A 14,569-nucleotide genomic window follows, 5' to 3' on the forward strand; every position below is an offset into this window, starting at 1 on the left:
CAGGTTTATCTTTTGTAACCTGAACTTTTACTACCATCCGGTAAATGCTTGATGAATGAAAGACTTTAAATTGCAGCATCGAATAAAAGGGAACCCTTTTTCAGAGAAAGGTGTGAACTGAATTAAAATAATGGAGTGTCTTGTTTATGGATGAATCTGTCATTTTGGGATGGCAATTATAGACTTTAACCATCTTCATCTGTTTTATCTGTTGTTCATGTTGCACTTTTTATTTCAGGTGGAAATTGACCTTCTGAAAAAGAGAGTCCCAATTACCTGAGGTGACTTATATTCAGTGTCTTAAACTTGCCAGAAATTTCAAGAAAACAATATGACCGTGAAACTGACTTGTTACTGTTGAATGATAAATGCTGGTGTGCTTTGATGAAAAAGAAAACAAGTATGGGACAATACATTGCAGAAAAAGAGGGATAAAGAAATTAGTTTTTTTTTTTTGCCAATATAAAAGAGGCCTTATTTCTTACTGTGCTGGAATTGCAAACCATCATTTTCTGGTTTGCCTGAAAATACTACTGAATCTGTATAAAAAGGAGAGGAAATTCATAATAGATTTTTAATGAATACTTAGTGTAATTTTTAAAGAAATCTATAAGATAAATAGGTTGATATAGCTTTACAAATCACATGTAAAATGGACTATTTGAGAGGGATGAATTAGCCAAATAATCATCTATAGTCACTACATTTCCCACAGTTCAAAAGGGAATATATTATATTTATATATATATTTTTTTTCTTTTTAGCTTTATTACCCCAGATTGTTACTGTATGCCTGCAATGCAAGTATTAATATGCTGTTCATAGTCTGGGTGACAAAATAGGAATTTGTTAGCATTTTGCAATCTGAATCACTTGTGCATGGCAGTGATAAGTCATGGAGAATCAAAATAATTTCTATCCCCCAATGCATTTTCCACCACTTGCACTATAGGATTCATAAAAGGATGAGTTATTCAATTCATTAAAAAGTAAGGCTTTCTTGAATCTACGGAAGCCATGATACCTAGAAATAAGGCCAGAAAATGCTTCTTAACCCAGTGGGCCCAGAAACTGTGAGATGTTTTAATAAATAAAATCAGTCTTATTCCAATATTTCTCTGACACTTTTTGTAGATTCAGATACTATCCACCCCACAGTCCCTCCCCAATTTTTTTTTTTTTACCATGTTGGAATTTTTTAAACCTCCGAGACTTTCAGTCATCACCTTATTCTATGCACACTGAAACCATTTTTGAAGTCTGGCCCCTTAACCCAAAATACTTAAGGCTCTCAAAGTTACTTGAGACTGTCATGTAGATAGTGCTATCTACATAGTGTGAGATCATAATTTCCATTGGTTTAAATCCAAATGTAGTCCGTTCCCAAGTGCACTTTTCACATAATGGTCTATATTTTGCTTAAATTGTGAAATGCTGTCAGTCTTAAATTCAGTCCATAGGATCTGTTTGTGGTGGGGACTTATGTATTGGCCGTTACCTACATTTCTCTTTGCTGTTACCATTGTTTCACAAGCAGAAGGAATCAAGATTAAGGCAATATTGGAGATGAATAACATAAATATTCAGTTTAAGAACATCAGTTTATATATTTCCCAGGCATCAGCTATCATAGAGCTTTTCTGGTTTGGGTTTTTCCTTAAGCTGTACTGCATGCTGATCCACTTGTTGGCAAAGAATTTTCTTCAGTGTTCTGTTCCATTCTTCAGAAACCTTTACAGGTGTTTAAAGTAGAGGAGTTTGAATGGAAATCAGGAAATAAAGGAAACTTATTTTAAAATCAGTGCTTTACGGAAAGCCTGGAGAGGACATTAGGTTAAGCACATTTTGCTTCTTTTAAAAGAAGCCTTGGGCTGTAATTTCTGTTGGAGGTATTTAAGGATCTCATTTCCTAGTGCTTCTCAGCTTTTGAGGGGAAATGAGCAATTATCTAAATATCATATGGACTTTAAAAGAAGGACATGATTAAATGAAGGAAATCCACTCCTAGATTCAGCAAACACAGAAATGCATTGATCTACGTGGACACTGGAAATTATCTTTCAGTTTCCTCCCCGAAGGGGTAATAAATGTATTCCCTGCATTCCTGAGGAGGAACTGAGAAACAAACGGCAGACTGGTCTTTAGGTGAGTTGGTGTTGCTATTTTCTTGTAAAATTTGCCTAACATCAAGATGCGCTTGCACTTTGAAAATACATGTCCGGGATAGCTCAAATTTCTAAGGCAGGCGTTGCAGAAAAGAAAAATCGGAGGAATTTTTCAGTAGGACAAAGGAAAAGGGAAAAATTCACCTTGTGCTTACCTTAAATTGGGTAGGCTCCCAGCCTATAGTAATCCAAAAATTTCAGGGCAAGGTTTAGTGTACCCTCACTTTGCCGTGTTTAACAAATTGTGGTTTTAATATTTACAGAATGTTCATACTCTTGTCCATTCATGAGCTCTCATACTATACTGTGTATAGTAATGGGAATCTGTTCTTTCAAAAAAACCCGTCATGAAATGCATACTTAAAAAATCATGGTGAACATACGAGATAAAACAGTAGCTTTAGTTAATTATTGAAATGTTTCATGATTGGTAATGATGTAATGCAGATTTGTTTTATTTTTTGGAAACATCATTGATAAGCTAATTGTCTCAATATTTTAACTGTATCAAATGTTAAAACTGGGCCCAGATTTTTATTTTTTACAATTACTTTTGCCTCCATAGAACATCTGTCATCAGTGGTTTTATTCTGGGAACTGTTCCCTCGTAAAGTTTTCAAGATTTGCACTGTGATGCAAATAGAGGAATAAGACTGACAAGTAGAGAATTCTCTATTTTGTATGTTTCTCACTGTGATCCTGACTTAAACAAGTGCTGTATAGAGTTCTGTGTAAGGATTTGGTCTGCTTTTATGTTTATAATGGATTAGCAGGACAAAGACAATCAGTCAAATCAGACAGGGAAGGTGGTATGATTATTTAATGGCCTTGTTTTGCTGTAGCAATAAAAATGACCAAGTGCAATGGATTGATTTAATAAAATCATCTTTAAAAGTTGCTGCTATGGGTATTTTTAGCCATAAAATATTGGCCTTAATAAATTTGTGTCAGTCTTGTCTTCGATTACTATTGCATAATTCACTCGATGTTTTGTCAACATTCCAAAAAGCGCAAGAGTTTCTCGGTTTGTTAACAGGTGCTGTAAGAATCTGTGGCCCACAAAATCAAATAAAGAGAAATAATATTGCCGTTGTGTGTGTGTGCAGTGCATTCTTATGGTGGTCCAGATGTGTCATGCTGAATTTATTTGTTATGGGATTATTAAGGCTGAGACACTTTGAGATCAAATGAAACAAAAATGTAAGCTTACAAAGCCTGGAAAAGTGGCAATCCAGGTCCATGTGAATTGACTGGGTTTCTTTTCCTATTGGGCCTGCTTTTTTGCCAAGTCAGTAAGTCTTTCTTCATTCTCCAGAAATTGGACTTGCCTCCCAGCTAGGTGGTTTGGATGTCATTTCACAGTCGTCATCTTCCCTTCTATCATGATCGAAAATTCATATGTATCGGGCGGCCGTCATCCCGGCACTCAAGAGACCGGCAGATCGGCAGTCATGTGAACATCCCTCCTTTCTCGCTGATGGACTTTGGCCTAATCAATAAGGTGCTACCCTCAGTACTTAGGTATATTCAGAAACCTACATGGGAAGCATAAGCAAGTGAGTTCTTGTCTGTCTGTACTGTCAGAGTATCAACTTGAGGATGATGCCAAGTGTATGGTCTTTGAAGATAGTGGTTGTGGGGATGGTGTCAACTATAATGGGAATGCTAAGTGAAGAGATGAGAAGTTTGATTTGTGACCTTTGAGTTTGCACATTCCTCCTGCCTTACGATACCTCATCCTCCACTCCATGGCAGCCCCTGGCATCCGCTTTTCTTTCCCTAGCCCCATCTTTTATTGGTTGTTCTTCCGGTTTAGACCATGTGGGCAGGGAATTTGTCCGTGATAGTGTACTCTCCCAAGCACTTAATACAGTGCTCTGCACAAAGTCAGCATTCAACAAATATGACTGAGAAAATTAGGAGAGAGATTTTCAAATTGGCAACCTGATTAATCCTGAAAAAAAATTATTCTCTCTCAACAGTAAGGAGTGTCTACTGAAGGAAGATGTGAGTCGTGAGTTGAAGAAGATTGAGAATTACTATTCTAAAGGAGATTATTTCAGTCTTCAGACTGGTGACCTGATGGCCATCAAATAGTTTTTCTCTTGTTGGCAAAGGATATGCTGCTTATAGTCAGGAACTCTTGCAATGGGGCTTATATGTAGTAACCGAAGTAGGATGTAATCAGATGCATCCATCACCTACAGATGAGTTTGCTGATACTACAGTAACTGTGAGGGAAGGATGAGTTGACAAATGTTGAGAAAGAATACGTATACATATATATGTATAAATGTGTGTGTGTATGTATAAGATTTTACTCTTGTTGCTAGTTAGGCAGGCAGAGAAAAACCCTCTCCAAATGGATATCTTTTGGCAGGTTTTAAGGCTGGCAGGAACAGACTGGAGAGTAGCAAGTTGGGAGAGCCAGTAGAGGGATGATGTCTGTGTCTGGCCGATCAGTGGAACAATTTAGCTCTGCCCAGAGAAGGGTGTATATTTCTGCCCCTAGCAGAGAAGGCAGACTCCTCCCAAAAAGCCTTGATGACCTCTGGAAAATGTAGGCAAACCAGCCCCTTTACTTCTTGGGTCATATAGCTTTTCTCCTCTGTTCTTTGCAATTCCTTGTACACTTTTGGAAGAAGTGGATTGTATAGTATAATCAGAGGACCTGGGTTCTAATCCCACATCCACCACTTGTCTGTGGTTTGACTTTGGGTCAGTCACTTTACTTCTTTGTGCCTCAGTTACCTCATCTGGGAAATGGGGATTAATGCCGTAAGCCCCATGTGGGGGACGTGGACTGTGTCTAACCTGATTATCTGATGTCTATTCCAGTGCTTAGTGTAATACAGCCCATAGTAAGCACTTAACAAATACCATAAAAAAAATTCAAACTCTGTGACTTCTTAGTGATCCATTTCCACTGCCTAGGCCAGTGTAGCAGCATGGCCTAGTGGCAAGAGCACGGACTTGGGAGTGAAAGGTCGTGGGTTCTAAGCCTGGCTCTGCCACTTGCCTGCTGTGTGACCTTGGACAAGTCACTTCACTTCTCTGAGCCTTAGTTACCTCATCTGTAAAATGGGAATTTGAGACCGTGAGCCCCATCTGGAACAGGGACTATGTCCAACCCTATTTGTATCCACCCCAGCGCTTAGTACAGAGCCTGGCACATAAAAAGTGCTTAACAAATACCATAATTTACCATAATACCAAATACCATACCTATATTTATAGGGTTGTTCTTTCTGGAAACAGGAAAATTTCCTAGATGACTAGTTTTTGCTTCCCACCCTAATGGTAATACAATAAATAATAATGGTAAGTGCTCAGTATGTGCAAAGCCCCCTATTAAGCCTTGGGTTTGATACATTTTAAGTAGATACCTGTCCCACATGAGGTTCCTAGTCTAGGGGGAAGGGAGAACAGATACTTAATCCCCATTTTTATCAATCAGTGATGCCACTTTCACCATTTACTGTGTGAAGAACATCATGCTGAGGGTTCATTAGGGAAAAATAAGGTAGGCAGACATGATCGCTGCCCTTTACAGGTGAGGAAACTGAAGCATTGAGAAGTTAGACATCTCGAAGGTGATGGAGCCGGGATTAGAATGTAGATCTCCTGACCCCCAGACCCATGCTCTCTCCACTAAGTCACGCTGCCTCTCAGCATTAAGAGTCTTTGCAAACTTAATGTTTTTCTAAGTGTGGAGTGGCGAACGAATGAACTTCGGGATGAGAGTCATGAAAGTCTCACCCTTCTGTTGCTAGGTAAGTTTATGCTACTGGTGAATAGTCATACTTGCCAACCTCAGTGTGTATGTTGGGGTTGGAGGAGGGTGATAGGAACAGCTAAATATTTTCCCAGAAATGTTCCGATCCTAGGTGTGTGTGTGTGTACATGTAAACACATATATATGTGTATATATGTATATGTATACATATGTGTGTGTGTGTGTATATATATACTCACACACACATACAAGAAGCAGCATGGCTTAGTGGAAAGAGCACGGGCTTGGGAGTCAGAGGTCGTGAATTCTAATTCCAGCTCTGCCACTTGTCAGCTATGTGACTTTGGGGAAGTCACTTAACTTCTCGGGGCCTCCGTTCCCTCATCTGTAAAATGGAGATTAAGACTGAGCCCCATGTGGGACATTCTAATAACCATCTATCCCAGTGCTTAGAACAGTGCTCAGCACATAGTAAGCACTTAACAAATACCATTATTATTATTATATATACATATACACACATATTTAACATTCTCTTTGGCTCATTCAGGAGTACAATAATACTATGGTATTTGTTAAGCACTTACTGTGCCAAGCACTCTTCGAAGCACTGAGCACTATTCTAAGTGCTGATCCCCCTTCTGCAGTCAGGGTAACAGAGGCACCAAGAGTTCACACTTGTCAGTCAGGCAATCTTAATTATTGAGCGCTTACTGTATGCAGAGCACTGTACTAAGCAGTTGAGAGAGTAACATTAAAACATGTATTCCCTGCCCACAAGGAGCTTGACAATGGGGTCAGAGGATGAACCTGCCAACTCCCTGTTCAGCACTCTGAGTCCTTGGCCCTCGCTGCCTCACGGAGAAGCCAGTAAATCTGGTTGGACGGGGGCAGAAGCGTCCACATAAGGAAAAAGAAAATGTAAAGACAACAGGGATAACTTGTATGTTTCCTAGAGCAGGAAAAGGAGGAGAGGGCAGGAATGTGAACAGAATGATATAGTCTCTCTGGGCTTGGTTGTGGCTCTTTAATCTGAAGGTGATAGAATTACCAGTCCCATTAAGGACCACAACTACCAGTGCATGAAGATGCTTTATGTTGGGAGGCGTAGCTGAGGAGGGCAAGGAATGCGTCTAACAACTCAGTGGTGTTGTACTCTCCCAAGTGCTCTGCACACAGCGCTCAACAAATACCGTTGATGATGATGATGACTATAAGGGTTGATCCACCAGACTGTAAAACGCGTTGAAGGCAGGAATCACATCTACTGATTCTCTTGCGCACTCTCCTAAGTGCTTAGTAGAGTGTTCTGTTGTTGTTGTTAGGCTGTTGGGTCATGTCTGACCCATAGCGACACCATGGGCACACCTCTCCCAAAACGCCCAACCTCCATCTGCATCTCCATCTGCAATCGGTCTGGTAGTGTAACCATAGAGTTTTCTTGGTAAAAATACGGAAGTGGTTTACCGTTGCCTCCTTCTGCACAGTAAACCTAAGTCTCTGCCCTCGGCTCTCTCCAATGCTGCTGCTGCTGCCCAGCATGGGTGAGTTTAAGACTTGTAGCAGATTGCCTTCCACTTGCTAGCCACTGCCAAAGCTAGGAATGGAATGGATATGCCTCTGCTTGACTCTGCCTCCTATAGTCAAGCCTGGTAGAGTAGTGGAAACTCTCCAGGTGCCATCCTGAGAGGTGTGAGTTTTCTGTACCCAGTAAATACCCATGATTGATTGAAGGATAGCAAAGGGTGGGATGACAGTGAGGTCGCAGGCTCCGAGGACAGGGAGATGGCAGTGTTGCTGACTGAAATGGGAAAGTCAGGGGCAAGGTTAAGGGGAAGGTTAGAGAAGCTGTGCCATTACCAGTTTTAATTGATTATACAAGCTGCTGCTCCACCAGTTACCAGCTGTGTGACTTTGGGCAAGTCACTTATCTGTGCCTGTTACCTCATCTGTAAAATGGGGATTAAGACTGTGAGCTCCCCATGGGACAACCTGATCACCGTGTAACCTCCCCAGCGCTTAGAACAGTGCTTTGCACATAGTACGTGCTTAATAAATATTATTTTATTATTAAGGGAGAAGACAAGGAATTCGGTTTCTGATTAGTGGAGCTTGAGGTGCCCATGAGCGCTGGCCTGGAGGCAAGAGGAAGTGAGGAATTGGAAATGAGATGAGAGGTCAGGGCTAGAGAGAGCGAGATTGATCTGTGGAGAGGAGGCAGCTGAAGCTACTTGTGCAGATGAACTCCCCAGAGGGGAGTGAGACCCCCATTTGGGAGGAAATCAATTGTTTCCCCATAATTATTTCTCAAGCCATAAATTCAAAGTGGTCTTTCCGCATGTTCAAGTGTGCCATTACCAGTTTTAATTGATTATACAAGCTGCTGCTCCTTGCTTTCTGTATTCCTTTGACTATCACACACCAGTATACAACAGGGTATCTTGTGGTTGGCTCCTACAATAACTTTTTTTGAAATGCAATATCGTTTTCATTTTCACTTTGCCATGGCTTCTTTTTTGACACACTTCAATGAAATTCTGACTCTCCTCTCTCACGAACCTTATCTGTCTTTTCCCCAACAGTTGCACATGAAATGAATTAGCTTCACTTGTCTGAAGCTAAAGGTTTAATGGTTTTGTTTATATACAGCTTATCCATGTACAATTTTCTCATTTGTTCATGCTGCTTATTCTCTAATCCATAAATTTCTTGTGGGTAGGGATAGTATCTACCTACTCTGTTGAATTTTTCTCTCCCAAGTGCTTAGTACAGTACTGTGCACACAGTAAGCACTCAGAAAATACCACCCATTGATCTTATTCCCATTTCTGTGTAATCTCTTTTGAAGGACGTTGGCTTAATTTCTAAACCTGCAGTTTTGTCTTGGTTCTTCAGCACTCGGTGGCAAAAAGTTTCACCTTCTACTTGGTGACTCATGAATTTCAATCAGTCAGTAGTATTTATTGAATGCTTACTGTTTACAGAACACTGTACTGAGAGCTCGGGAGAGTACAATACAGTAGCATCGGTAGCTATGATACCTATCCACAGCAGCTTACAGTTCAGAGTGAGAGACATATTACCGATTGGGGAAATTTGAATTTCTCCATTTTCTCATTATGCGTTGGTTTTGCTAAGCAGCAGTCCTGGAATGACTGAATTACCAAACTAGAGTATCTCTCTTAAGACACTAATAAGGTAAAACTATAACAATGAACCAGTTTCCTTAACTGCTATGCTCAAGGGTATTGTAAATTTGTGAGGTGCTCTTTGTTAGCAGGAGTGCTTAAGAAAAACATGTTGGCAGTCATAAGGTACATTTGTAATCAATGTTAAAGACTTTGATAGTTTTTACTGAATTTTTAGTTTGTGCAGAGCAGTGTCCTGAAAGCTCCTGGGAGAGTACAAGAGAATTAGTAGACAAGATACTTGCCCTCAGTGAACTTCCAATAAAGCCGGGAGACAGACAGTAAAATAAGTCACAGGTAAGGTATGGAACAAGTAATTCCATATTTAAATAATCTTTTCCCACTGTTTTCAATTCATCCCTAGATCCATGTTGTTTATCTACATGAAGTAGCAATCAAGTTGCTAGATGTTTTAGCAGGAACTTGTTCCTAGGATTTAACTTTAACAGAACTTCTGATGGGTGGAATATAATTACATCAAGTACTCATGTTTACTGAGAACTTTGTGTGCAGACGACTTGATCTACAGCAGAGTTGGCAGATAGGGTCCCTGACCAAAACGAGCTTATGGTCTGGGGGTGTGGGTGGGCAGACATTACAATAATTAATTTATAATATATAATTTAAAGAAATAGACATAAGTGCTGTGGGGTTGATGTTGGGGCAAATATCAAATGCCCAAAGGTCACTGATCCAAGCGCATGGATGGCGTAGAAGGGAGATGGAACTGTGTTGGAGACGTGACCTTAATAATGGTTTGAAGGTGAGGAGAGTGGTGGTCTGGCATATGAGAAAAGGGGAAGAAGTTTCTGGCTTGGAGAATGTCATGGGAAAGGGGTTGGTGGGAAGATAGGCATGGGAAAGCTGGCACCAGAGGAGTGAAGTCTGCCGGCTGGGCTGCAGTTACAGTTCAGTGATGTGAGTTAGGAGAGGGTGAGCTAATTGAGTGCTTTTAATCAGATGGATAAGTTACTTGTTCCTTATTTGTTGATTTGCTCAATTTCAGGTCTCTGTTTATGCTGGTGTCCATTGTACTTCCTAGTTCTGAAACTAAAGAAATCGCATCCTAACATCACGGTCTTTGTGGTGAGGGGAGGCAAGGAGATCTAGAGGAAATAATAATAGGAAGAGTAACTGTGTTATGTTAAACTCTTACTATGTGTAAGCAATGCACTTATAATTAGGTAGATATATACATATTAAAATGCAATTAAATTATGTACATATCTTTAGATGTGTTTGTAGCTTTCAATTATGTTTATCTTTAAATTACATATTACACATTGTTTATGTAGCTTTAAATTCAAATTATTTACTATAAATTATTCATTTATATTAATATCAGTCACCCCCTCTAGTCTGCAAGCTTATTGTGGGCAGGGAAACATGTCTGCCAACTCTGTTTTATTATACTTGGCATAGTGTTCTGCACATAGTAAGCACTCAATAAATACCTTTGATGATGATGATGGTACAAGATAATCAGGTTGGCACAGTCTCTTATCCCACATGGAGTTCACAGTCTAAGGGAGAGGAAGAACAGGTATTGAATCCCTGTATTGTGCAGATGAGGAAACTCACCCAGAAACTGACACCCAAAGAGGCAAGTGACAGAACAGGGATTAGAACTCAAGTCATCTGACTTCCAAGCCCGTGCTCTTGGACTGTAGGTTTTCAAAGATGTAGAATCAACCACTTAAATGAATTTGTCCATGGCTATAAGGCATGAAGGTGACAAAACTAGAAAAGTAGAAATTCAGTTACATCCAATCTTATTTATTGAGTGCTTACTGAAGACAGACCACTGTACTAATCACTTGGGAGAATGCAGTATAAGAGACTCATTCCCTACCCACAAAGAATTTACTGCCTAGAAGGGGAAACAGTTTCCACCCCTCACCCTTGATTTTAAACTAATCATTCATTGTCAGATTTATTGAGCGCTTACTGTGTGCAGAGCACTGTACTAAGCCCTTGGGAGAGTACAATATAACAATAAACAGATTTCCTGCCCACGGTGAACCTACACTAAATAGTCTCCTGTTCTGAGCCCCGGAGGTTATGAAAACGGCTGCCAGGTATTTCAGCTCCTCCGAAACTGACACTTTCAGGCTTCTTCACGGAGAGGGAAGCCTGTCATTTCTATGAGGGTGTGTGTACGTCACCTAACTAATGAGTCATTCACTGCCTGACACCCTACACCTCCAGCGGCCTGAATACACCCCAGTGATACTGGTCCTTCAAGATCTGCTCTGTGTGTATGTGTTAATCAGAGAGAGAGAGAGAGAGAGAGGCTGAGAAGGGGAAGAGAAAGAGATCGAGAGCGAAAGAGGAGAGGGAGAGGGAGAACATATGCATTCATGTGCCCAGAGAAAGAGAGAGGCCATTTGTTATCCTGTCCTGTGTCGGGCGAGCTCAGAGCAGGGGTGGCCCGGGCCTGAGGGAAGGACCACCTCAGCAGGCCTAGGCAGGACCCAAGACTTCACATCCAGAGCCAGCGATGGTGAGAGGTGAAGAACGAGGAGGAGCCGCTTGCCGGCTGTGCCGCCTGACCTAGTCCTGGCCCCGTGAGTAAGCTGCATTTTACCTTTCTCCTTACAATTTCGGTTTTATGACATTTTGAAACGACCAGCCAAATCTGATCCCCTCATTAGGCTGCAGTTTGAGCAATAAGCATTTTTTTTCTCCTATTGTTAGAAGAGTGCTCTATTCAGAAGTGTTCCTTTTCTGGTAATAATGATGATATAATAATAATAATGATTTTGTTATTAAGCACTAATAATAATGATAACAAGAATAAGAATGATTGTGGTATTTGCTAAACACTTACTTGGGAAAAGTTGGCTTTGCTAAGAGGTGAGCCTCACCGTGGTCGTCCCCAGTGGTAATAGTAATAATTATTATGGTATTTGTTAAGCACTTAACTATGTGCCAAGCACTGCTCTAAGCACAGGATACACGTTAATCAGGTTTTCTCATTTGGGGCTCACAGTCTTAATCCCCATTTTACAGATGAGGTAACTGAGGCACGGAAAAGTTAAGTGGCTTGCCCAAGGTTACACAGCAGACAAATGACAGAGCCGGGATTAGAACCCACCTCCTCTGACTCCCAAACCCATGCTCTTTCCACTAAGCCACTCTGCTTCTCTAGCCCCACACCTCCCATTCACAGCAACACCCAATCTCTCTCAGTGACATCACCCCAATGCACTCAAGCTACACAATCCTCCCACCCCCACAGGGACAGTGACACCCCCAAGTCCTGCCCCAACAACCCTGTCTTCCCCTCCCTCACAGCCACAAAATCACAATTTACACACGACACATTTCCACAATGACACCTAGAGGCACCACCACTTACCCACACTCCAACACACCATCACACATAGTGTCCCATCCCTCAGTGACAGCCATGCTTCGCATTCACCAAAGGACACCCACTCTCCTCAGCACCCCTGCACCTGTATACCTGTTAACTTTCATACATTCAAAAACACGAACTGGAGTGGTGAGCTTGACTTCCTCTTTTCCAGCCCATGGTGTTAAGACTCGGTGAATTTGAATTACTTAAACTTGTTGTACATGTTCACTTAGGTTGTGAAGCAAAACTCAAGTATTTTTCATCTGAGTTATCAGTTTAGTCTTTTGAAAACCCCCAATTTGCTCTTACAGCTAGGACCACTGACCTGGATATTGGTCAGTAAAATCACCTCAAACTCTTTTTGATTTTTAGACTAAATTGGGGTAGAAATCTTGAGTCCTCCATACAGGTGAATCTAACATCTAAAGGTGCTAGGCTTTGTAAGCAGTGATGAGTTGCAGCATGCGGATCTGTAAATCCTCAAGCAAGGTGAGGCAGAGAATATCTAAAAGCATAGTCACGTAACCTGCTCTGGTCCCCATAAGTTATTGGCACATGAAATTTGCCCTCCAGGATCAAAAGGTGGGGTGGAAAAGGGAGCTTCCAGCACTCAAATTCATTCTAAAAGCATGCAGTTTTCAGATTAACAGCTACGGAAATATCAGTCAGGATTGGGGAGGCACAAGGAAGTTCATTCACAAGAAGCAGCTTGGCCTAGTGGCTAGAGAACGGGCCTGGGAGTTTAAAGGACCTGGATTCTAATACCGGCTCCACCGCTTGTCTGCTGTGTGATCTGGAGCAAGTCACTTCACTTCTCTGTGCCTCAGTTGCATCATCAGTAAAATGGGGACTAAGACTATGAGCTCCATGTGGAACAGGGACTGTGTACAACCCGATTTGCTTGTACCCATCCCAGCACTTGGTGCCTTGCACACAGTAAGAGTTCAGCAAATACCACGATTATTATTATTATCATTCAGACACAGACCCTGACCCACTCAGGCTTACAGCCTAGCGAGGAGGAGGAGGCCGGGAACCGACAGCCAGGGAAGGGCGAAGTGGCAAAACAGCCAAGAAAACAAGGCAGATGTAACCAGCATCTCCACTGCTATCCTACTTCAAGAGTCTTACGGTATGGCGGCTAGAGGAGCTGTTTTTAGGCTCTCCGTCTGCCTCAGCTGGTGGGGGTGACTGCCCACCCCAGGCTCCCCACCCTGAGGAGTGAGGCACCCCGCCTCTGCTGCTCCTGTCAGGGGTCATTGACAGTGAAGCTGGGACGTTTGCGTGTTCACAGAACCCATCTCTGTCCATTGAAACAGAGGCTACCCCTGCTTTTGACTTCCCAGAATCAGCGTTTGGAGCATTCTCGTTGGTCCCGTTGTTGGGTAGGGACCATCTCTATATGTTGCCAACTTGTACTTCCCAAGCGCTTAGTACAGTGCTCTGCACACAGTAAGCGCTCAATAAATACGATTGAATGAATGAATGCATGAATGGTCTAGCGAGAAGAACACGGGCCTGGGAGGCAGAGAACCTGTGTTCTAATCCCAGCTTTGCCACTAGCCTGCCGTGTGACCGTGGGCAAGTCACTTAACCTCTCTGGACCTCGGCTTCCTCCACTGTATAATATGGGTTCATTCCCTGTCCTCCCTCTTACTTAGACCGTGAGTGTCACCGGGACTCTGTCCCTATTTAACCTGGGCACTCCCTCCAGTCCTGTGGCCTGTAAAGATATTGAATACTATCAATTAATCATATTTGAGTGCTTACTATGTGCAAAATACTGTACTAAGCACTTGGGAGAGTACAATATAACAGTGTTGGTAGACACATTCCCTGCCCACAATGAGCTTACAGTCTAGAGGGGGCGAAAGACATAAATATAAATTTACAGATCTGTATATGAGTGCTGTGGAGCTGAGGGAGGGGTGAAAAATAGGAATAAATTAGTGCAATGCAGAAAGGAGTGGGAGAAAAGGAAATGAGGACTTTATCAGGGGAGGTTTCTTGGAGGAGATGTGCCTTCAATAAAGCTTTGAAGATGGGGAGACTGATCGTCTGTTGGCTATGCAGAGGGAGGGCGTTGCAGGCTTGAGACAGGATGTAGGCGAGAGGTCGG

General features: G+C 41.9%; 1 protein-coding gene and 1 non-coding gene across 5 annotated transcripts in view; one reads left to right on the top strand and one right to left on the bottom strand.

Annotated features, from left to right (window-relative positions):
* LOC119932231 (CD2 associated protein) overlaps positions 1 to 3,254 on the top strand; it is a 92,836-nt gene extending 89,582 nt beyond the window's left edge. For all 4 annotated transcript variants that reach the window (XM_038751261.1, XM_038751262.1, XM_038751260.1 and 1 more), the window contains one exon: positions 239 to 3,254. In XM_038751261.1, coding sequence (XP_038607189.1) covers positions 239 to 280 — 42 coding nt within the window. In that variant the 3' untranslated portion in view covers positions 281 to 3,254. The remainder of the gene's footprint in view (positions 1 to 238) is intronic.
* A 4,202-nt stretch (positions 3,255 to 7,456) lies between these two features.
* LOC119932625 lies at positions 7,457 to 7,594 on the bottom strand. The gene has a single exon (XR_005452370.1). It is a non-coding gene; the product is annotated as a small nucleolar RNA SNORA7 (small nucleolar RNA).
* Positions 7,595 to 14,569: the final 6,975 nt, after the last annotated feature.

The sequence above is a fragment of the Tachyglossus aculeatus genome, chromosome 9, assembly GCF_015852505.1.
Source record: "Tachyglossus aculeatus isolate mTacAcu1 chromosome 9, mTacAcu1.pri, whole genome shotgun sequence".
NCBI lineage: Eukaryota > Metazoa > Chordata > Mammalia > Monotremata > Tachyglossidae > Tachyglossus > Tachyglossus aculeatus.